The 24,263-nt window shown below is 34.8% G+C and overlaps 1 protein-coding gene across 3 annotated transcripts in view; it reads left to right on the top strand.

The window, feature by feature from the left end:
- Nucleotides 1-23,555, top strand: part of LOC136390835 (membrane cofactor protein-like) — a 75,835-nt gene extending 52,280 nt beyond the window's left edge. For all 3 annotated transcript variants that reach the window (XM_066361860.1, XM_066361861.1, XM_066361863.1), the window contains 5 exons: nucleotides 11,666-11,848; nucleotides 15,636-15,686; nucleotides 21,744-21,779; nucleotides 22,272-22,332; nucleotides 23,267-23,555. In XM_066361860.1, coding sequence (XP_066217957.1) covers nucleotides 11,666-11,848; nucleotides 15,636-15,686; nucleotides 21,744-21,779; nucleotides 22,272-22,332; nucleotides 23,267-23,480 — 545 coding nt within the window. In that variant the 3' untranslated portion in view covers nucleotides 23,481-23,555. The remainder of the gene's footprint in view (nucleotides 1-11,665; nucleotides 11,849-15,635; nucleotides 15,687-21,743; nucleotides 21,780-22,271; nucleotides 22,333-23,266) is intronic.
- The last annotated feature ends 708 nt before the right edge of the window (nucleotides 23,556-24,263 follow it).

Raw genomic sequence — 24,263 nt, 5'->3', positions numbered from 1 at the left:
TGCCTACAGGAAACTCATCTAAGTAACAAGGATAAAAACAAATTCAAAATGAAAGGCTGGAAAACAATACTCCAAGCAAATAACATCCAAAAAAAAGCAGGCGTAGCAATACTCATATCGGATAATGCTGACTACAAAACAACAAAAGTGCTCAGAGACAAAAATGGCCATTTCATAATGGCTAAGGGGACACTGAACCAAGAAGACATAACAATTCTTAATATATATGCACCAAACCAAGGAGCACCAAAATATATAAGACAGCTACTTATTGACCTTAAAACAAAAACTGACAAAATTACAATCATACTTGGAGACCTCAATACACCACTGACGGCTCTAGATCGGTCATTTAAACAGAGAATCAACAAGGATATAGTGGCCTTAAACAAAACACTAGAGCACCTGGATATGATAGACATCTACAGGACATTTCATCCCAAAGTGATTGAGTATACATTTTTCTCCAGTGTACATGGATCATACTCAAGAATTGACCATATGTTGGGCCACAAAAACAACATCAGCAAATTCAGAAAAATCAAAGTTGTACCATGCATATTTTTTGATCATAAAGCCTTAAAACTAGAATTTAACTGCAAAAAAGAGGAAAAAAATCCCACAAAAATGTGGATACTAAACAACATACTTTTAAAAAATGAATGGGTCAAAGAAGAAATAAGTGCAGAGATCAAAAGATATATACAGACTAATGAAAATGACAATACGACATATCAGAATCTATGGGATGCAGCAAAAGCAGTGTTAAGAGGGAAGTTCATATCACTTCAGGCCTATATGAACAAACAAGAGAGAGCCCAAGTGAACCACTTAACTTCACACCTTAAGGAACTAGAAAAAGAAGAACAAAGACAACCCAAAACCAGCCGAAGAAAGGAGATAATAAAAATCAGAGCAGAAATAAATGAAATAGAGAATAGTAAAACTATAGAAAAAATTAATAGAACAAAGAGCTGGTTCTTTGAAAAGATCAACAAAATTGACAAACACTTGGCAAGACTTACCAAGGAAAAAAGAGAAAGAACTCATATAAACAAAATCCAAAATGAAAGAGGAGAAATCACCACGAACACCGTAGATATACAAAGAATTATTGTAGAATACTATGAAAAAATTTATGCCACTAAATTCAACAATCTAGAAGAAATGGATAAATTCCTAGAACAATACAACCTTCCTAGACTGAGTCAAGAAGAAGCAGAAAGCCTAAACAGACCTATTAGTAGAGAAGAAATAGAAAAAACCATTAAAAACCCCCCCAAAAATAAAAGTCCAGGCCCTGACGGTTATACCAGCGAATTTTATCAAACATTCAAAGAAGACTTGGTTCCTATTCTACTGAAAGTCTTCCAAAAAATTGAAGAAGAAGCAATACTTCCAAACACATTTTATGAGGCCAACATAACCCTCATACCAAAACCAGGCAAGGATGGCACAAAAACAGAAAACTACAGACCAATATCTCTAATGAATACAGATGCTAAAATACTAAACAAAATACTAGCAAATCGAATACAACAACATATTAAAAAAATAATACATCATGATCAAGTGGGATTCATCCCAGAATCTCAAGGATGGTTCAACATACATAAAACAGTTAACGTAATATACCATATCAACAAAACAAAGAACAAAAACCACATGATCTTATTAATAGACACAGAAAAGGCTTTCGATAAAATACAACACAATTTTATGTTTAAGACTCTCAACAAAATGGGTATAGAAGGAAAATATCTCAACATGATAAAGGCCATATATGATAAACCATCAGCTAACATCATATTAAATGGCACTAAACTGAAGGCTTTCCCCCTTAAATCAGGAACAAGACAGGGTTGTCCACTCTCTCCACTCTTATTTAATGTGGTACTAGAGGTTCTAGCCAGAGCAATCAGACAAGACAAAGAAATAAAAGGCATCCATATTGGAAAAGAAGAAGTAAAGGTATCACTTTTTGCTGATGATATGATCCTATACATCGAAAACCCGAAGGACTCCACAAAAAGATTATTAGAAACAATAAACCAATACAGTAAGGTCGCAGGATACAAAATTAACATACAGAAGTCCATAGCCTTTCTCTATGCCAACAATGAAATATTAGAAAACGAACTCAAAAAAATAATCCCCTTCACGATTGCAACCAAAAAAATAAAATACCTAGGAATAAACATAACAAAGAATGTAAAGGACCTATATAATGAAAATTACAAAGCATTGTTAAGGGAAATCGAAAAAGATACAATGAGATGGAAAAATATTCCTTGTTCTTGGATAGGAAGAATAAATATAATCAAAATGGCCATATTACCCAAAGCAATATACAAATTTAATGCAATTCCCATCAAAATTCCTATGAGATTTTTTAAAGAAATGGAACAAAAAATCATCAGATTTATATGGAACTATAAAAAACCCCGAATAGCCAAAACAATCCTAAAGAAAAAGAATGAAGCTGGGGGCATTACAATACCTGACTTTAAACTATATTATAGGGCCACAATAATCAAAACAGCATGGTATTGGCAGAAAAATAGACACTCAGACCAATGGAACAGAATAGAAAGCCCAGAAATAAAACCACATATATATGGTCAAATAATCTTTGATAAAGGGGCCAACAACACACAATGGAGAAAAGAAAGCCTCTTCAACAAATGGTGTTGGGAAAACTGGAAAGCCACATGCAAAAGAATGAAACTCGACTACAGCCTGTCCCCGTGTGCTAAAATTAATTCAAAATGGATCAAAGACCTAAATATAAGACCTGAAACAATAAAGTACATAGAAGAAGACATAGGTACTAAACTCATGGACCTGGGTTTTAAAGAGCATTTTATGAATTTGACTCCAATGGCAAGAGAAGTGAAGGCAAAAATTAATGAATGGGACTACATCAGACTAAGAAGTTTTTGCTCAGCAAGAGAAACTGATAACAAAATAAACAGAAAGCCAACTAAATGGGAAATGATATTTTCAAACAACAGCTCAGATAAGGGCCTAATATCCAAAATATACAAAGAACTCATAAAACTCAACAACAAACAAACAAACAATCCAATAAAAAAATGGGAAGAGGACATGAACAGACACTTCTCCCAGGAGGAAGTACAAATGGCCAACAGATATATGGAAAGATGCTCATCTTCTTTAGTTATTAGAGAAATGCAAATCAAAACGGCAATGAGATACCACCTCACACCTGTTCGATTAGCTATTATTAACAAGACAGGTAATAGCAAATGTTGGAGAGGCTGTGGAGAAAAAGGAACCCTCATCCACTGTTGGTGGGAATGTAAAGTAGTACAACCATTATGGAAGAAAGTATGGTAGTTCCTCAAAAAACTGAAAATAGAAATACCTTATGACCCAGCAACCCCTCTACTGGGTATATACCCCAAAAACTCAGAAACATTGATAAGTAAAGACACATGAAGCCCCATGTTCATTGCAGCATTGTTCACAGTGGCCAGGACATGGAAACAACCAAAAAGCCCATCAATAGATGACTGGATAAAGAAGATGTGGCACATATACACTATGGAATACTACTCAGATATGAGAAATGATGACATTGGATCATTTACAGCAAAATGGTGGGATCTTGATAACATTATACGAAGTGAAATAAGTAAATCAGAAAAAAACAGGAACTGCATTATTCCATACGTAGGTGGGACATAAAAGTGAAATTAAGAGACATTGATAAGAGTGTGGTGGTTATGGGGGGAGGGGGGAAAGGGAGAGGAAAAGGGGGAGGGGGAGGGGCATAAAGAAAACTAGATAGAAGATGACAGAGGACAATCGGACTTTGGGTGATGGGTATGCAACATAATTGAAAGACAAGATAACCTGGACTTGTTAATCTTTGAATATATGTATCCTGATTTATTGTTGTCGCCCCATTAAAAAAATAAAATTATTAAAAAAAAAAAAGAAAAAAAAAAAGGAAAAAAAAAATAGTTCTAGCCTGACCAGGCAGTGGCGCAATGGAGAGAGCATCAGACTGGGATGCAGAGGACCCAGGTTCGAGACCCCAAAGTCACCAGCTTGAGCACGGGCTCATCTGGTTTGAGCAAGGCTCAACAGCTTCGACCCAAGGTTGCTGACTTGAGCAAGGGGTTACTCGGTCTGCTGAAGGCCCACGATCAAGGCACATATGAGAAAGCAATCAATGAACAATTAAGGTCTTGCAATGTGCAACAAAAAACTAATGATTGATGCTTCTCATCTCTCCGTTCCTGTCTGTCTGTCCCTGTCTATCCCTCTCTCTGACTCTCTGTGAAAAAAAAAAAATTTAAAAAAATAGTTCTAGTTGTAGAATTACCCACCACCAACGTAGTCTTGACATTCCAGTTTATACAACATGAACCACTGTGTGTACATGTATAAGTTATTACTTTTTGCTTTAAAGAAACAAAAACTCAACATATACTGGCTAAAAAATAAAGTTGTTTTTATAAAACGTCTGAGAGACACAGCTATAGCTAATGCTGAAGTGAGTTGTAAAAGACTACCTCTCTTAGCAATAACAATAATTAACTCTGGACATACATATTTAAAAAACAATGTTTAAGGCACTAGAGAATAACCAAAAGCAGGGATACACTGAAGGATATTTGATTCTTGGGAGAAAGGAATCACTCAATAACAACAAAATATTTTCTTTTTACATGTGCATATGGAATGTTCTATATGATAGACCATATTCTGAACAATAAAATAACTTTTTTTTAATTTCAAAGAATTGAAATCAGGGTACATTATATAGTCATAATGGAATGAATTTAGAAATCAAAAGCAGATAATTTTTAAATCTTCAAATTCTGCCTTGCATCTCATAGTGATGTTTCAGTCAGTGATGGATTGTATATACGATGGTGGTCCCATAAGATTATTATGGAGCTGCTATCACCTAGAAATTTCCTATCATAGCTATCATAATGCTATAACACAATGCAGTACTCATGTGTTTGTGATGATACTGGTGTAAACAAACCTACTGTGTTGTCAGTTATATAAAAATACAGCACAGCACTTACAGTTACAATAGTATGCTATACCATCAAGGGTTCTATAAATACACTCTATTATGTTCACACAATGATGCAACCGCCTAATGACACATTCCTCAGAATGTATCCCTGCTGTCAAGCAGCTCATGATCGGTATTTAACAACCATGTAAGACACTTCTCACTACCCAATAAATCAAAAAAGAAGTCACAAGATACAGTAGAAATGTTTTGAATTCAAAAAGAATGAAAATGCAATGTATGAAAGAATCAAAATTTGTGTAATACAATAAAAGCACTGCTTAGAGAAAAATTTATAGCATAAAATACATCATAAAAATTTGTAAGTCAATAATATGGAACTTTCATCTTAAGAAAGTAAAAAGGAAGAGCAAATTAAACTCAAAACATAGAGGTGATAATAAAGATAGAAATCAATGAAACTGAAGAGATAATAATAGAGAAAAATCAATAAAATTAGCACCTGGTTCTTGGAGAAGATTGATTAAATTGATAAACCTATAGCTAGAATGACAAGTAAAAAAGATGATATTTATTACCAATATCAAGAATGAAAAGAAGATGACACTAAATATCCTGCAGATGTAAGGAATAATAAGGGAACATTACAAAAAAAAAATTATGCCTATAAATTTAGCAACTTAAATGAAATTGACAATTTCCTTGAAAGAAACAAATTACTTGTGTCTATTGATAAATGACTGGATAAAGAAAGTGTGATATATATATATATGTATGTATATATATATATATATATATATATATATAGAGAGAGAGAGAGAGAGAGAGAGAGAGAGAGAGACTTTATACATACATAAACACATACACACACAAAATGTAATATCACTTAGCAATAAACAGGTATAAAATCTTGCCATTTGTGACAACATGGTAGGGACCAGACAGTATTATGCTAAGTGAAATAAAAATGAAAGACAAATATTGCATGATTTCACTTACATGTGGAATCAAAAACAACAAAACAAATTAACAAACCAAACAGAAAAAGGCCCATGGCTACAGAAAACAAGCTGATGGTTGCCAAAGGGGAAGGAGTGGAGAGATGGATGAAAAGAAAATATTGAGTGCAATGACATCGACCTTAAACCTTCACCCAACATTTTAATAAAACACTTTTTTAAAATTATTTATTTATTTATTTATTCACTTTTAGAGAGGAGAGAGAGAGAGAGAGACAGAGAGGGATAGAGAGGAGAGAGAGACAGAGAGAGAGAGAGAAGGGGGAGGAGCTGGAAGCATCATCTCCCATATGTGCCTTGACCAGGCAAGCCCAGGGTTTCGAACCGGCAACCTCAGCATTTCCAGGTCGACGCTTTATCCACTCCGCCACCACAGGTCAATGAAACATTTTTAACCATGGGAGCATATTTAAAAACAACAAACAGCCAAAAACCTCTTTAACTTCCAAACCGTGCTTTGCCACTTAGTTGGGTTACCTTGGCTAAGTTTATTAATCTCTCTAAGGCTCATTTTTCTTGTTAGTAAAATGGTAGTAGCCCATCAAGGTAGTCATACAATCAAAAAGAAAAAAATTTTAAAACATACAAAATACCAAAACTATTTTAAAAAATAGGTGACCTATATAGTCCTATATTTATTAAACAGACTTAAAACCTTCCCACAATAAGAACTACAGATCCAGATGGCCTACCTGGGGAATTCTACCAAACATTTTACAAATAAATAATAGCATCTTTACAAAAACTCTTCAAGAAATAAAAATGGAGGGAATATTTCTCAACTTGTTTTATGAAGACATTTATGTGATATCAAAACCAGAAACAAAAATATTGCAAGACTATTATAAACGATACTTTAATATTATAGAAACTTCTAACCAAAAGATCAACAAATTAAATCCCACCATATATAATAATGCATTATAACTAATTAGGATTTATTGCATAAATGTAAAGTTGTTTCAAATTCAAAAACTAATCAATATAATTTACAATATCAAGAGACTATAGCCTGACCAGGTGGTGGCACAGTGGATGGAGAGTTGGACTGGAATGCGGAAGACCCAGGTTTGAAACCCCGAAGTCACCAATGTGAGCAGGGTCTCATCTGGTTTGAGCAAAGCTCACCAGCTTGGACCCAAGGTCACTGGCTTGAGCTAAGGGTTACTTGGTCTGCTGAAGGCCTACAGTCAAAGCACATATGAGAGGGCAATCGGTGAACAGCTAAGGTGTTGCCACGAAAAACTGATGATTGATGCTTCTCATCTCTCTCCATTCCTGCCTGTCTGTTCCTCTCTCTGACTCTGTCTCTGTAAAAAAAAAAAAGAGAGAGAGAGAGAGAGAGAGAGAGAGAGAGACTATAAAAAAAGAAAACAATGTGAGATCTTACTAGATGTTTCCCAAAAGCAATTGATAGAACTCATCATCTTGTCATAACACTTAAGAGTAAACTAGGAATAAAAGGAAAAAAACATCTCAACCTGATAAAAGGCATTTACAAAAATCTTACAGCTTACACTATTCTTAATGGTGTAAAAACTTACTTGTTTTCTGCTAAGGTAGGAACAAGGAAAGTGTCATTCCCTCTTACCACTCTGTTCAACATTGTACTGGAGCTCCTACAAAAAGGCAACTAAAGAAATGGGCGTATAAATCAAAATGAAAAGAAGCAATAAAATAATTTCTTCACTTATGACACAATCGTCTGTGTAGAAATTTTCAAAGATTTTAGTTTTATCAAGGTTGCAAAAAATAAGATCAACCTATGGAAATCAAATGTATGTTTATATACTAGCAGCAAACCACTAGAAATTGACATTTTAAAATTACTGTTTAGAACACCTCCAAAACATAAAATACTTTCATATAAATCTGTGTGAAAAATTTGAATCCTAAAAAAAATACTAAGTATTAATAAAGGAAATTCAGGAAGACCTCAATACAGGGTGAGGCAAAAATAGGTTTACAGTTGTTCATATAGAAAATAATATAATAATTAATAAATAATATGACAAGAATAAAGTCTATGTTTTATGCACTCAACAAGAAATCTACTTTTGCCCCACACTGCACATGAAGGGATATATATTGGTCATCAAATGGAAGACTCGGTATAATAAAGACATCAATTCTATGTATTTGTCCTATAAATTCAGGACAATCCTAATAAAAATTCCAACAAAACATTTTGTAAATTGATAAACTGACTCTAAAAGTTATGTAGAATGACAAAAGAACTAGAATAGTTAAATAGTTATATACATGGATGCACTCTACCTGATGCCAAGTTTATAAAAAGAATAATATAAGGCATATAATTAAGACAGTGTGACATTTATAAAAGGATAACAATATAGAGCAATGGAACTAAATACTGAATCCAGATTTAAACCTTTGTATATATACCTCCTTGATTTTCACCTCAGGTTTACAATCAATTTAGTGGGAAAAAAATGATTATTTTGTCAAAAATGGTGCAGGGAAAAAAAAATCAGAACTATGTTAGTTCCATACACAAACATTTACTCAGAATGGGTCATAGACTTATCATGTAAAACTAAAACTGTAAGACCTTTTTTTACAAAAACTCAAGAAATATCTTTGACCTAACCAAAAACTTTTTAAATACAACCCATAAATCATGATTCTTCAAAACATGTTAATAAATTGGATATTCCAGACTCAAAACCTCTGGTCTGCAAAACTGTTAAGAAAATGAAAATAAAACAATAGGGAGAAAACATTTGCAAAGCACCACATCTTGTAATGGACTTTTATCTACAATAAATAAAGAACTCTCAAAGCTCAACAATAAGAGAATAATCCAAAACTTTTAAATAGGCAAAAGATTTTAATATACCTATTCACCAAACATAATATACAGATGACAAAAAAAGTAAATGAAAATGAAAATTTGCTCAATAACATTAGTAATTACAAACATGTCATTAAAACCACAAAGAGATGCCACTAAAAATCTTCTAAAATGTCTGCCATGAACAAAAACAAAAGTCTAACAATGGCATATACTTGCAAGGATATGGAACAAATAAAACTATTATACATTGCTGGTAAGAATGCAAAGTGGTATGACCATTGGAACTGTTTTACAATCTCTTACAAAGTTTGACATACACTCACTGCACACTTGGAAATCCAAATAAAGTGAAAACATATTCACCTAAAAGCCTGTATTAAAATATGTACATTCACTTTAGTTGTAATCATACCCCTCTGGAAACTACCCATATGTTCTTTAACTGGTGAATAGAGGAACAAATCTGATACATCCATACAATGGTATAAATACATAGCAATAAAAAGAAAAGAGCTCCTGAATGATGCAGCCACAGAAATAAAACCAAATATATTTTTCTTAGTGAAAAAAGCCATTCTCAGGAGAATAAGATCCCATTCATGATATTCTGGAAAAATAATACAATAGAGATTGAAAACAGAGCCATGGTTGGCTGATTGGTGCAGGGACTAGAGTTTGATCACACAGTGGCATGAGGAAATGTTAGGAGATAATGGAACTTTTACATGTCTTTATTTATTTATTTATTTATTTTTTAATAAATCATCTTGTGTGGTAGTTAAACTTTTTTTTAAGACTTTATTTATTCATTTTAGAGAGGGGAGAGAAAGAGAAAGAAGGGGGGAGGAGCAGGAAGCATCAATTTCCATAGGTTCCTTGACCAGGCAAGCCCAGGGTTTTGAACCGGTGACCTCAGCCATTCCAGGTCAATGCTTTATTCACTGAGCCACCACAGGTCAGTCTACATGTCTTTATTATTGTGGTAATTTCACAGTTACTTGTATTTATCAAAACTAATACAGCTGTGCAATTAAAAGGGTGAATTTCACTGGATGTAAATTATATACAGTAAACCCAATTTCAAAGCAAATACTTGGTGAAGTTGACAACAGACAGGCACAACAGTGAAAAGGTCATGATAAAGCAGATCTAACACGATTTGAAAAGAGAGATTGTAATGAGAAAATCCCACAGAACTGTGGGAGAGTAGCAAGCAGTTAAACATACTTGTAATTGGAGTTTCAGAAAAAAAAGAAAGAAACATGTAGAAAATTATTTGAAGAAATACAGGCCAAAAATATTGAAATTTTATCTAAAACGATAACCCCACTAATCCAGGAAATTTAATAAACCTAGCAAGATAAATATATTTTTTAACTGAAAAAAAATCCCACTGAACTAAACAGATCATGGAAAAACTATTGAAAACAAAATATAAAAGAAAAAGCAGCTAGTGTGACAGAAATCTCTATTGTATTACTATTCCAGAATATCATGAATGGGATCATATTCTTCTGGGTATGGCTTATTTTACTAAGCAAAGTACATTTGAATTTCATTCCTGTGGCTGCATAATTCAGCAGCTTGGTTTTTTTTTACTGCTGTGTTTTTATACCATTCTGTGGGCGTACCAAACATTGCTCCACCCCTTGAAGTAAAAAGGATTGCTGATTTACCTTAAGGAACTGTGGAGACTAAAAGGCAATACTATTGCTAATATGCTGAAAGGAAAATAAAACACTTAACCAAGATATAGCTGTCAAGGCAAAATCTTCAAAACTGAAGGTGAAATAAAAACACTTTCAGGAAAAAAGTAAATCTAAGAGAATTGTCATTACCTAATCTGCACTGCGAGAATTGCAAAAGGAAGTACTTCAGGCTGAAGGGAAAGACACCTGATGGAAATTCAGATCCAAATGCAGGGAGGAAGAGCACTCTCCTTGTTTAAAGCTCGGTGCATTGTGGGCCCTTATCTTTGCTCAGATTTAATCTCATAAAAAGCTCTCTTGTACTTTCTACCCTCACCAGTGTTTTTTATTTTTTTCCAAATTCTTCCAAACCCATTACTGCATTCTGAAATCAATCTAGAAGGTCATAACCAGGATTTTACTTCTTGAGAAGAGTAGATTGGGAAATACCAGAGTTTGAAGTCTAAATATTAACTTGCAACAATAATATCAGCCTTGTGTGTTTATGTAATGGTTTACAATCTAAACTTTGTTCTTTTTTTTTTTTTTTAATCTCTGGGTTGCAGTCTAAAATGGTTGGAAAACAAGACCTTAACTTTGTTGGCCTTTCTGTTTCTTGAAGAGCCCAGTTCATATGTGTTGCTGATACCTAAAACTTTTTCTTTGCATGTCTTTGCATGGCTACCTTCTTGTCAACGGTTAAGTTTCAGCTTTCCCACAAGAGTCTTCTGCCTTTCTAAATAAAAGGGCAGCATATTGTGATCAGTGTGGGCATGAAATTTTAAAACTCTCTAGAGCCAAAAAGTATCAAAAGTTGCATTTGAACTTCCCCAGAAATTGTATCTGGTAGACTTTTCTTAAAATTTGCAATAAAATAAAAAATGTATGAAACCAATAAATTATAATAACTGTTTGTTCTATGTGGAAAAGAAGTTATCAGATTTCTCTAAATCTGTTTAAGTAGAATTAAAATGCACAAAAAATGTATTTTTCTTTTTTTAAAATAAACATCATTCCTCGTATCTTTCCACTGGAAATGGCTACTTTGCACTATTTTTTTTCTGGTACTATGTTAAAGCAACTTTCTATTAATTCTGGGTATTTCTCTGCTTCTTAGAGATCACATGTGACATTCCAGTACTCAAACATGGAAGATCAGTATCAGAAAGGAAAGAGAAATATTTCTACCAAGATGTGATTGAATTTGAATGCCTCGAAGGTTTCCTCCTTAATGGCAGCAAGTCAATATCATGTGGTAGAAACAATACTTGGGAGCCTAAGATGCCAACATGTATTAAAGGTACATACTCTATCATTTTCCTTCTTGTGTTTTAATTTTTATTTCTTTGTCATTAACTATCAATGATACAGACCATTGAAAGAAGCAATTTGTCTGTTGTGATTTTGTATGTGTTCATAGAGCACTTTATAAATGTCACATAGCAACAATTTTTTGGGATAAATTGAATCCTGGGAATATTTACCTTCATAAGTAAAGAATGAAAGGCACCATTTATAGAAATGAAAAAATGATAATACCCAAGGGATTTATCCTACATTACTATATTTTTCAATGTTAGTTCTTGTCGATACAAAAGCTCTTACTTTGAGTCATTCAAATTTAGTAACATCCTACTTACATTTTACAAAATTTCTTTAAATTCATGATATTGACAATCATTCATCACTGTTAGTAATAAAAGGAGGAAGAATCTATGTACAGCTATTTTAGTTTATTCTTAGTGATTCTAAAATTATTTGCCATAGTCAGATATAAACAAGTATGTAAACTTGGGCAAGTTAAACTTCCAATGTATTTACTTACAAGGAAAATGGTTTAATGCCTTTCTCACTGGGTGATTAAGAAAGATTAAATTGTTTGAACTTACACCACTTAGCACAATTCCTGACATATAGTAACCTCTGACAGGAAGCTCACATATGACTTATAGAAGCGCTCCAATTGATGTTAGTGAAAGCAAGGTCTATGATGTTTGTTTTCCAATATGCATGCTTTTGTTTTGTTTTGTCACCAATTTTACTATTTATATTCATTTCAAAAGTGATTTTTTTTGGCCCTGGCCCATTGCCTAGTGGTAGAGCATCAACCTGGCATGTGGAAGTCCCAGGTTCAATTCCCAGTCAGGCCACACAGGAGAAGCAACCATCTGCTTCTCCAACCTTCCCCTTTCCCTCTCTCTTCTTCTCCTGCAGCCATGGCTCAATTGGTTTGAGTGCATTGGCCCCTGGCACTGAGGATGGCTCCATGGCCTTGCTTCAGGTGATAAAGTAGCTCCATTGCCAAGCAATGGACCCAGAGCATTGCCTGGTAGGAGCTTGCTGGGTGGATTCCAGTTGGGGCACATGTGGGAGTATGTCTCTCTGCCTCCCCGCCTCTCACTTAATTTTTAAAAAAGTGATTTGTTGACACATTTAAAGGCATCATCCCAGCCCAGAATTGTGTTTCAATTCCCAGACTGCCAGTTCAATTCTTTGTATATAGTACAATTTGAACTGGTAAATTCCTGTCTCTAGAACAAGACTTGTATTTCTACAACCCCCACCACAATTACCCCTCATCATACAATTATTCTTTTCCTCTTTTCTGAGCATTTCTATTTGGCAACAGGAACTAAATTTCATACCAACTGAAAGGCAAGAAAAGTTGTTATTTATTGCAATGAAATGGAGGACTTTTTGCATGGACTACTCATCGGCTGCTCTGCTGAAGACTTGAGAGATTATTTTGGTATAGTGGAAGGAATTGTTGAGGGTTTTGAACTTAAATCTTAATTATTGTCTTCTAATCTGCTTGTATATTTTCTGTTGTCCTAATACTTTATGGGACTGAGGGGAGTTGTGCATGTTGACATGGTAATTAAAACACCTTTTTAATAATTCCTGTACACCAGGTCCTGGTAGCCTCCTGGATTATCTTAGTTGAGTGCTCTGAGGTTTGAGGGGGAAGAGATGGTTTTTTGTTGAACTGATATGTAAAATTGCATGTGAAGTTTGTACTCGTTGACCCATCCATATTTACTCACATGATCCTAGTGGATATATGCACTGTGGAATACTATGTTTGTTGATATCCTCTTTTGACTATGAAAATTTATAAAGGATATATAAAACACTGATACAATTTACTGTTTAAAAGTAGAGGTGAGAATTGATTGTGAGGAAAAGCTTAGGAAGAAGAGAAATGACAAGGATATTTTATTTTTTTAATTTTAATTTTTTTATTTATTTGTTTATTCATTTTAGAGAGGAGAGAGAGTGAGAGAGAGAGGGAAAAAGGGGGGAGGAGCAGAAAGCATCAACTTCCATATATGCCTTGACCAGACAAGTGCAGGGTTTTGAATCAGTGACCTCAGCGTTCCAGGTTGTCGCTTTTTCCACTGCGTCACCACAGGTTAGGCCAACAGGGATACATTTTAAAAATCAGAACTCCTCATGGTATTATTAATCAATTTTTTATTATTAGTTTGAAAAAACTATACAAAGGACCAATAGCAACATATAATAGTGATAAAGTAGATCTGATTGTGCTAATATAAAAAATGCTTATGAAATACTGGAAAGCCCGGCTGTCATACGAAATGACTGCTGTTCTAGATATTATAAATTGTAATTAAAATGATTTGTGCAAAGGTGTCCGCTAATTCAAACTGAATTACCCAGGGCAGGCGGTGAGGATGCCCCTTTGCTTAGTGCCCCATGGGGTTTCCCCCTTCTACTTGCTTAATTGCTTAAAGTAGAGTGCAATGAAGGAAACCACTGGCGGTACATTTCTTAAGAGCCACCGCAAGCTCAATAAATAAAGGTGATTTAAATAAGAAAATGTTAATTCACATGTCAAAGAAAACTGTTTTAATCCTTTTTGCGTTTTGGTCAGCATTACTCTTTTTTTTGCATTTCTCCCCTGCCTTTGTTCAAGGGACTCATTTTGTCGAGACAGGCTTTTTTGTCTTGCATCTGAGGCAAGCCTTTTTTCTCTATATGCTCATCAGTCTCATTTTGCCGAGAAAGACACATTTGCTCTGTGACTGAAGCAAGCCTTGTCTTTCTCTGCTCAGTGGTTTCTTTTTGTCAAGAAAGCCATTTTTGTGCAGCTTTAGCTCCTTTTCTCTCCTCTTCAGTGCTGTATTTTCTAGGAGGCATTCTTAAAAGAAATTACGTTAAGACGTAGTTTTTATGTAAAACAGATGATTGCCAATGCAAACAAATGTTCACCTTCCCCCTGACCTGCTCAATTTGCATTCAGCCATGGCAACTTCACCCCATTGGCTAGTACAGTTATGCAAGCAACCAATAAGCTATCGGCAACAAACAGACACTTAAGCCGCATATAATAAAGATTAAGCTGAAAAGGATACAAATTATTTGATATAATACTACTTGGATGTTATATTTTAAATATATATATTTACTCTGATCATATTATTATTATTATTTAACTTCTAGGGTTTCCATTATAAAATATAAAATTGTAGTGAACATTCTTATGTATAAGAATGCACATATATCCTGTGCACCTGTGTAAACATATATTTAAGTCATATTCTCAGAAGTAGAAATGCAAGTTCAGAAAGTATGCCTATTTTTAATTTTTTTCTTTTTTTTCTGAAGCTGGAAACGGGGAGGCAGTCAGACAGACTCCCGCATGCACCCAACCGGGATCCACCCAGCACGCCCACCAGGGGGGATGCTCTGCCCATCTGGGGCGTCACTCTGTTGCGACCAGAGCCAGTCTAGTGCCTGAGGCAGAGGCCATGGAGCCATCCCCAGCGCCCTGGCCAGTTTTGCTCCAATGGAGCCTTGGCCGCGGGAGGGGAAGAGAGAGATAGAGAGGAAGGAGAAGGGGAGGAGTAGAGAAGCAGATGGGCGCTTCTCCTGTGTGCCCTGGCCGGGAATCAAACCCAGGACTCCTGCACTCCAGGCCGACGCTCTACACTGAACCAACCGGCCAGGGCTGCCTATTTTCAATTTTGAGGAATAATTAATCTTTCTAAAAAATAAAAATTCAAATTAAGTCCATAATTTTTTATTGATAACACTGATGAAAGGAATCTAATTTATTTTTTCAGATATCAGGCCTACTACTCATCCAACCACGCCTCCAGCTTCAAAATATCCAGGTTCAGTAACTCTTTATCCTACTTATATTCAAAATTTTGTAAGCTGATGGATGAAAAGGCATTTCTTGTTTTAATCTTAATTTCTTTCATTATAAATGAGGTTGAACCTTTTTTTGTTTATTTATTTGTACATTTATTTATGTCCTTTGCTCTGTTTTCTGTTAGATTTCTAAAATATTATTTTTCATGATTGTGCAAGCTTATTATAAATTAAAAACCTTTTAATATATAATGAACATTCTGTCCAGAGTTTTTGTTTTGTTTTCTTTTGTTTTGCCTTAATTTTACTAGTTCATTTTCTTTTAAATTTTTGTATTATATCATTGGATGTAGATTTGTTTCTATAACTTTTGCTACATGAGTAGTATACAAATGTATTTTTTTAAATTTTCAAACATTACAAAAGTATACAGATAAATTATTAGTTCTTCATTTCTTTCTCTGTTCATTATCTGGATTTGTCACTTTTAGGTGTCCTTTTATTCGTTTCTGATGTATAAAGATACATCAATATCCTTATATAGGTAGTTATGCATATTTTGGCATTTAAAAATTTTTTATTAACCAGAAATGGATCCTACTATTCATATTCTTCAAAAACTCTCACATTTTACACTTATAGTCTTAGATTTAGGTTGTGTTTAGATTTATTTCCATCCTTTTAAATGATATTCTTAATATATGGCATATATTATTTAACTATTCTCTTATCAGTGGCCAGTTAAATGTGCAGAAGTTTTACAGTAATAAGTAGTTGAATGTATCAAACTTTTCCCTAATGGCCATGAGTGTTGTGCCTCACACAAACTTTAAGTCTTCAAATTATATAGACATTTCATCCATGTGGTCTGATTCCATTTTTGCATTTAAGTCGTTGGTATATCTGAAATTCATTATGGTATATGGAATGAGATTAGGTTCTTCTCCACGTCGCCCACCTCCACTCAGTGGCTAAGTAACACCACATATGGAATAAATTGTCTTCTCTCCAACTGTTTTATCATATATTAAATTCATAGATATTCTAGTCTCCTTTCTGTTCCCTTAAATTCTGTCCATTCCTGTGCCAGCATTAATTTTTTTTAACTTAGTACTATAATATGTTTTAACATCTGGCAGACCAATTCCTATCCGGAAATGTGCAGGATACTCTCATGTTAGTTTTATCAGATAAACTTTTATTTAATTTTTAAAGCATTTCAACCAGCCTAACTGTACAGTTCACTGGCATTAAATACATTCACATTGTTGTGCTACCATCACTACTTTCTCCAAAACTTTTTATCTTCCCAAACTGAAACCTTATACCTATTAAACAGTAATTCCCTATACCCCTCCTTCCTGCCCCAGTAGTCTCTATTCAAATTTCTGTCTCTATGAATTTGGCACCCCAGATACCTCATATAAGTGAAATTTTACATTTATCTTTTCTATATGGCTTATTTCACATACCATAATATTTTTAAGGTTCACCCATCTTAGAGTAGCATGTATCTGAACTTAATTTCTTTTCTGGATGAAAATATTCCACAGTTCTTATATACCATATTTCCTTTATGCATTCGTCTGTTCATAAACGCTTGAGTTGTTTTCACCTTTTGACTATTCTAAATTTTCTTTTTCTGAATATTGGAATTCAACTATCTCTTTGAGTACCTGTCTTCAGTTTTGAAGGTATATGCCTAGGAGTAGAATTGCTGGGTTTTATGGGCATTCTGTGTTTAATTTTATGGAACAATCACACAGTCTTCCACAGCAGCAACACTTTTTTACATTTCCAGCAGTGATGCAAAAAGGTTCTGATTTCTGTACCTCTTTGCCAATATGTTATTTTGTTTTGTTTTGTTTTTTATAATAGCCATCCTAATATATAGTAGGTAAAATATCTGACTTAGTATCTTATTGTGGTTTTTGTTAACATTTTTTCCTTAGTGATGTGTGGAGCATTTTTCTCTGTGTTCCTTTGCTATTTGTATATCTTCTTTAGAGAAATGTCGTTCAAGTCCTTTGTTCTTTTTTGAACTGGGTTGGGAATTTTGTTATTGATTTACAGGAGTTCATTATATATTTTGGATATTATTCACTTATCAAATATATGATTTACAGATATTTCTTTCCCTTTTGTGGGTTGTCTTTTCACTCTATTAGTAGTGTTCTTTGATGCACAAAAGTTTTTTGCATGCCCCCTTCTCCCCAGCCGGGCAAGATTGAGCTCACACCTGAGCCCAGTGGTGGCCAGCTGGCTTCCACCCCTGCCAGCAGAACCGGGCTTTTGTCTCTCGCTGCCGCCCACCCTCCGGTGTGCCCTCAGCTGCGTGGGTGGGGGCATTGCAGCTCAGACCCTAAGACTCACTACTGTAGACCCAAAACCTCCCTCCTTCTATGCGACTCTGCTCTGAGTGCTGTGGGGGAGCTTGTTTGGCTGCTCTCCTGCTTCCCTTTGCTGGTATTGCTGTTTCCAGGGAAAATATTCACTTCAGCTTTGGGGAGTGACTCGTCCCAGGGGTTAGGGTGGCTACCTCCCAAAATGTTTCTCCCTGTGCCTCCTAGATTACACTCTCTTCCTGTTACTCTGGTCCTCTCCTCTCTCCCCCCACCCCCAGGAGCCCCGGGTGAGAGATGTTCTGCGCGGTCCCTTTAAGAAGGATCCTGGGTCTGAGAAATCAGACTTATTCTCACAAACAGTATCCTGACTTGTTTCCAGCTAAATACTGTCCTTATGCCTCTTCTGGGCTCTGGGGCTGCAGGCTGGGGCTTTGTTCCTGGGGCTCAGGACCCTTTCCCCTCTGCTAAACTCACTTCCCGCCACGCAAGTCTCTCCCTGCTGCGTTTGCTCTGGGGAGCTGGGCAGCCCTCTCCGTGTTTCCGCTTTTCCTACCAGTCTCGGTGTGGCTTCTTCACTGTTCCTTGGTTGAAGTGTCCTCTTAGTTTAGTCCAAAGTTGGTTTTTCCAGATGATAGTTCTTAAAATTAGTTTGTAATCCACTTTGATTCTGGGAGGTAGATGTTGGTACGTCACCTATTCCAGCACCATCTTTAAACTGTCGATGCACAAAAGTTTTTAATTTTGATGAAATCTGGTTTATCTATTTTTCTTTGTTGCCTGTGTTTTTTGGTGTTACATTCAAGAAATCATTGCCAGAGCTAACATCATGAAGCTTTTCTTCTATGCATTCTTCTAAGACTTTAATAGTTTTAACTTTTATATTTAGAGTTTTTTTATCTCTTTTGAAATAATTTTTGTATATGATGTAAGGTAAGTATCAAATTCCATTCTTTTGCTTGTGGATTTACAGTTTTCCAGGAATCATTTGTTGAAAATACTACACTTTTCCCACTGAATGTTCTTAGAAACATATTGTGGACAATCATTTGACCATATATGTTAGGCTCTCTATTCTATTCCATTGGTCTGTATTTCTTTAATGTGAGTTCCATTCAGTTTTAATTATTATAGCTTTGTAATCAGTTTTGAAATCAGAAAGCATGAGTCCTCTCAACTTCACTCTTCTTCCTCAAGATTGCCTTGAATATTCCAAGGACTTTACAGTCCATATAAATTTTAGGCTGGATTTTTTTTTAATTCCTGCAAAAATCACCCTCAGGATTTTGGTAGAGGTGGCACTTCATCTGTAGGTTTGATTTTGCAGTATCTACATCTTAACAATGTTAGGTCTTCTAATCCATAAATAAGGATGTGTTTTTATTTATTTAGGTGTTCTTTAATTTTTTTCCAAAATATTTTCTTGTTTTGTTGTTGTATGAGTCTTTTACCTCCTTGGTTATTCTAATGTTTTTTATTCTTTCTGACATTATAAGTGAAATCGTTTTTTAAATTTTATTTTTGGATTATTTATTTGGATGTATATAAATGCACCTGATGGCCCTGGCCACTTGTCGCAGTTGTAGAGTGTTGGCTGACATGTGGATGTCCCAGGTTTGATTCCCAGTCAAGGCACACAGGAGAAGAAGTCATCTGCTTCTCCATCCCTCCACCTCTCACATTTCTCTCTCTCTCTCTCTCTCTCTCTCTCTCTCTCTCTCTCTCTCTCTCCCTCCCTCCCTCCCTCCCTCCTGCAGTCATGGCTCAGTTGGAGCAAGTTGGCCACAGGTGCTGAGGATGGCACCTGGGCTTGCTGCTGAGGAGAGCTCAGTTGCTGAGCAACGGAATGATGCCCCAGATGGGCAGAGCATCACCCCTAGAGGGCTTGCCGGGTGGATCTATGTTGGAGTGCATGTGGGACTTCGTCTCTCTGCCTCCTCTCCTCTCACTGAAATATATAAATAAATGCAATTGATTTTTGCGTGTTGATTTTATAGTTTATACTTTTGCCAAATTCATTTGTTCGTTCTACCAGGTTTGTGTGTGTGTATCTGTGTGTGTGTTTGTGTATGTGTGTGAGTATGTGTGTAATCTTTAAAGTTTTCTACATAAAAGATCCTGTCATTTGTCAAGAGAGATAATTTTATTTTTTCATGCCAAGTTTGATGCTTTTTATTTTGTTTTACCTAATTACTTGATCCAAATGTCTAATATTATATTGAATAGGAGTGGCAAATGTGGGCATCCTATCTTGTCCCAGATCCTAAGGGAAAAACTTTCAGTGTTTCACCATTGACTGTGATGTGGGATATATATATATGGCATGTGCATGAGAGACACAGAGAGAGAGAGATGGACACAGGAAGGAAGAGAGATAAAAAGCATCATCTCATAGCTACATCACCTTAGTTCTTCACTGATTGCTTCTCACATAGACCTTGACCCTGAGGGGCTCAAACTGACTCAGTGACCCTTTGCTAAAACCAGAAATCTTGGGCTTCAAGTCAGCAATGTTTGGGCTCAAGCTAGTGACCATGGGATCATTTCAATGATCCCACACTCAAGCTGACAACCCAGTGCTCCAGCCTGCAACCTTGGGGTTTCAACATGAGACCTCAGCATCCCAGGTCAATGCTCTATCCACTGTGCTACCACTGGTCAGGCTGTGGGTTATTTATAAACGGACTTTATTATATTAAAGAGGGTTTCTATACCAGATCAACTTCTAATCATTTTTAACCCCTCCTCTTTTTTTAATTTTAAGTAGAATCATGTTGAATTCAAGGCTAATTTTGAGAATATAATAATGATAAATTTGCTCACAGTACTACCACACAGTGTGTTAGTGCACAGGAAGAAGAATGTTGTTGACATACAATTTATTGTTGATAATAAATTTTGAATATTTTATTATTTTATCTTTAATAAAAACACTAATATAATTTATAAGAAAATTAAATTATAAGTAATTTTATACAAATGCAAAAAATCAAAAGCAATGAAGTTATAGGTCTTTAAGTATTATTTAGTCTTTCTTTCTATTAAGTTTATCTAGAATATCTCAATCCCCATGTATTACCATCAGCTGAAGAGATTGTGGAATTAGGTATTAGTTTAATTTTTAATAATTCTCTATTATGAGACATTAGAGTTCTACATGAATAGATTATGTTCCAATTATTTGTCATTATTTTATTGATTTTGACTAAGAGAGTGACAGGGAGAAAGAAAGAGGAGGGGAAGGGTGAGAGAGAGAGAGAGAAGCATCATCTTGTTCCACTTAGTTGTTGCATTTAGTTTTGCACTTATTGATTGCTTCTCATATGTGCCTTAACTAGAGATGGAACCTGGGGTCCCTGCATGCTGGGATGATGCTCTATCCACTGAGCAACCCGGCCAGGGCCCAATCATTTGTAGTTAGGGAAAAATAAAGATGTCACAAGTTATTAATAATTGACATTTATAGTTATTTTAGTATTGCAGATACCATAACAAATGTGATAGTACGTGTGGACATGTGTAAGTAATTTTTCTAATCTTATAAATTCTAATTAGTCTATTTAATTTTACTAAATAATTGGGTATGGTAACTACACGTACTAGCAGTCATGCTAAAACTAGATTGATACTTTTTTTGTGGTAGTTTTTGGATGAGCTCATCAAAAGTTAAATTCAGCTGCTATCTGGGACCCATACATGTTCAATATCTTTAAAAATAGTTTCATTTATTTTCAGATCCAGGAGTCAGTGTTCTAATGCTTCTTACTCTATGTAAGTATCTCAAACTTGAGTACCACTTAAATAAAAATATCACTGTGAAGAAGTGCATTATTTCTAAATTATTTTTTAGATTCTATAGCTTTTATAGTTTGAAATTAAGTAAACCAATGTAAAAGAAAAACCTGACCTTTTATACTGTATACTACCTTTTGTTGGTGATTGTATATTCATTTATATTTTATATGTCTACTTAGTAACAAACCCTAAATAATAGATATTTTATATAATTAGTTATATGACTTTTTCATCCCCAAAATGCTTTAGGTAATTTTTTAAACTAAACAAGGAGTCTTGTCTGACTTACTATGGACTATTTAAGTGATTCCAGTGAATTGCATTTAGACAGTGAAGTTTCCAGATAGAATATAAATATATGTGCTTAAACAAAATAACACTTATGACTACTGAAATATAACTGACATTAATTTCTTCTGGCAGTTTTAAAGTCTTGTTACATGTCATTTGTTTTCTTGTTTCTTATAGTTATTATCATTTTAGTAGCTTGTATCTGCTTGTGCCAATTTCTTCGCAGAAGGAAAAAACGGTAAATTACACATATTTCTTCTAATTTATTGGTCCTTCTCACTCTTGACATACTTTTGTGTCATTATTTTATGTGTTCTGTATTGCATGCCATCTGTTTTTAAAATGTGCTACTTTAGTGTGTCATCTAAATTACATTTCTTTACTAAAATTACTTCATCTGCTTTTACTATCATTGCAACAAGAGTAATCTGTGCAGAGTTGCTTTAGCTATTATAACTGTAAGAAAAAAGTTTGTGATATGTTAGGTTTAAGTTCTGCAGCTTACCATGGACCATGATGGGCCCTTTCCAACCCTAAGTATACCATATTTTCTAAAGTGGACTAGTGGCAAGAGTTCAACTTGAAATAGTTCACTGTGGCGACTTTGAGGTATATTCACTGGAATTTTTAGGATAAAGACTTCCATTTGTCTATATAACTTAGGAAGTTGTAAGAAGCTATGTAAGTGTCTTATTCAAATACCCAATTTGATTTCTTTTGTTTTAGTTTTTACTTATACAAGTTAAACTGGGAAATTAGAAGCAACACTGTTTGATTTTGCTCTTATGTTTCCTTAATTTACTAGGAGGTAGTAAACTGATAGGGTTAAACTTAAAAATTACTAAGAAGGGTAATATTTACAAAACATATCATTAACTTTATCTGTTTTTTTATTTATAAAACTGAAAAAGGGTAGGTTTAGAAGAGTATACAAGTGTACTAACACATATCTTCTCAGAATAATAGCATTTTTCAACATCAAACTTAAATTTTAATAAAGTAATTAACAATTTAATGAAAGACTTACAGTAAATCCTGGAGCATAAACCAAGATTATGCTTTGAAATTTCTGATTTTTAGTAACTTTTTTGTAGCTTTTGAAATACTTTTGAAACTAAACAATAATTTTTTAAATGTTGGTATTTATGATTTTATAATGTTTACTTCAATAGATTGGAGCATCCTCCCAGTGTGCCAGGGTTGCCAGATCAACCCTCATTCAGTGTTGGGCCATCTTCAGGACCACCTCCAACAGAACCTGCAGAACCTCCTCCAAGTTTACCTTCAGGACCACCTCCAGGAGCACCTATAAAACCACCTCCAGGAGCACCTATAAAACCACCTCCAGGAGCACCTATAAAACCACCTCCAGGAGCACCTGCATGACCACCTGCAAGAGTCAGCAAGTAAATGCAGGGATGAGTGGAGAAATGAGTCAGTGTTGTTGTTTTTCTCTCTTTCTCTCCCCCCTCCCCCATCCTCTCTAAAATAAATAAATAAAAATAAAATAAAAACCAAAAGGAGACCCAACAATCTTTTATTTGAAATCAAAGAATTACAATTCACACAGCACAGATTCAGGAAGAAATTCATACTATGTCCCAATTATAGGGACAAGGATAAAAAGGCTTTATAAGAAAAGAAGAAAAAACAATTCCTATTGGCTCTGAAAAGCTGAGGTACTCTTTACTTGTGCATGATTGGTTACTGATGGTATCTTCAAATAGAAAGTTCATAATTATCAGTTCTTGAGATGAGGATTTGTATTCCTGATGGCTTTACAAACATTTGTTTATAAGACAACGTTGCTTTGGCTTAGTCCAAAAGTTGTTTTGTCCAGGTCAAACATTCCAAAGGTTCAAGAAGCAAGACATGCAAGGTCATTCCTCTTAAACAGCTTGCTCAAGCTTCACTTTAAAATGGCTTCCCTCAGTCAGCTTTCACAATGTATCTTTTCCTTTTTTATATTAATCATCTGTTTTTGGCTATGTAACAAAAAATGTTTTCTACTCATAAGGAGTTCCAACTTTTTTTATGTTATTGGCTGTCCTTTATAAATACTCAAAGAAGATGAACTCAAAGAGGCACACAGCAAGACACATCATAATTAAAATGCAAAAGGTTAAAAAAGAGAGATGCAAAAGGTTAAAGACAAAGAATCTTAAAAAT

Source organism: Saccopteryx leptura, chromosome 2 (genome assembly GCF_036850995.1).
Source record: "Saccopteryx leptura isolate mSacLep1 chromosome 2, mSacLep1_pri_phased_curated, whole genome shotgun sequence".
NCBI classification, from domain to species: Eukaryota; Metazoa; Chordata; class Mammalia; order Chiroptera; family Emballonuridae; genus Saccopteryx; species Saccopteryx leptura.
This window is presented reverse-complemented; position numbering and strand designations above follow the sequence as displayed.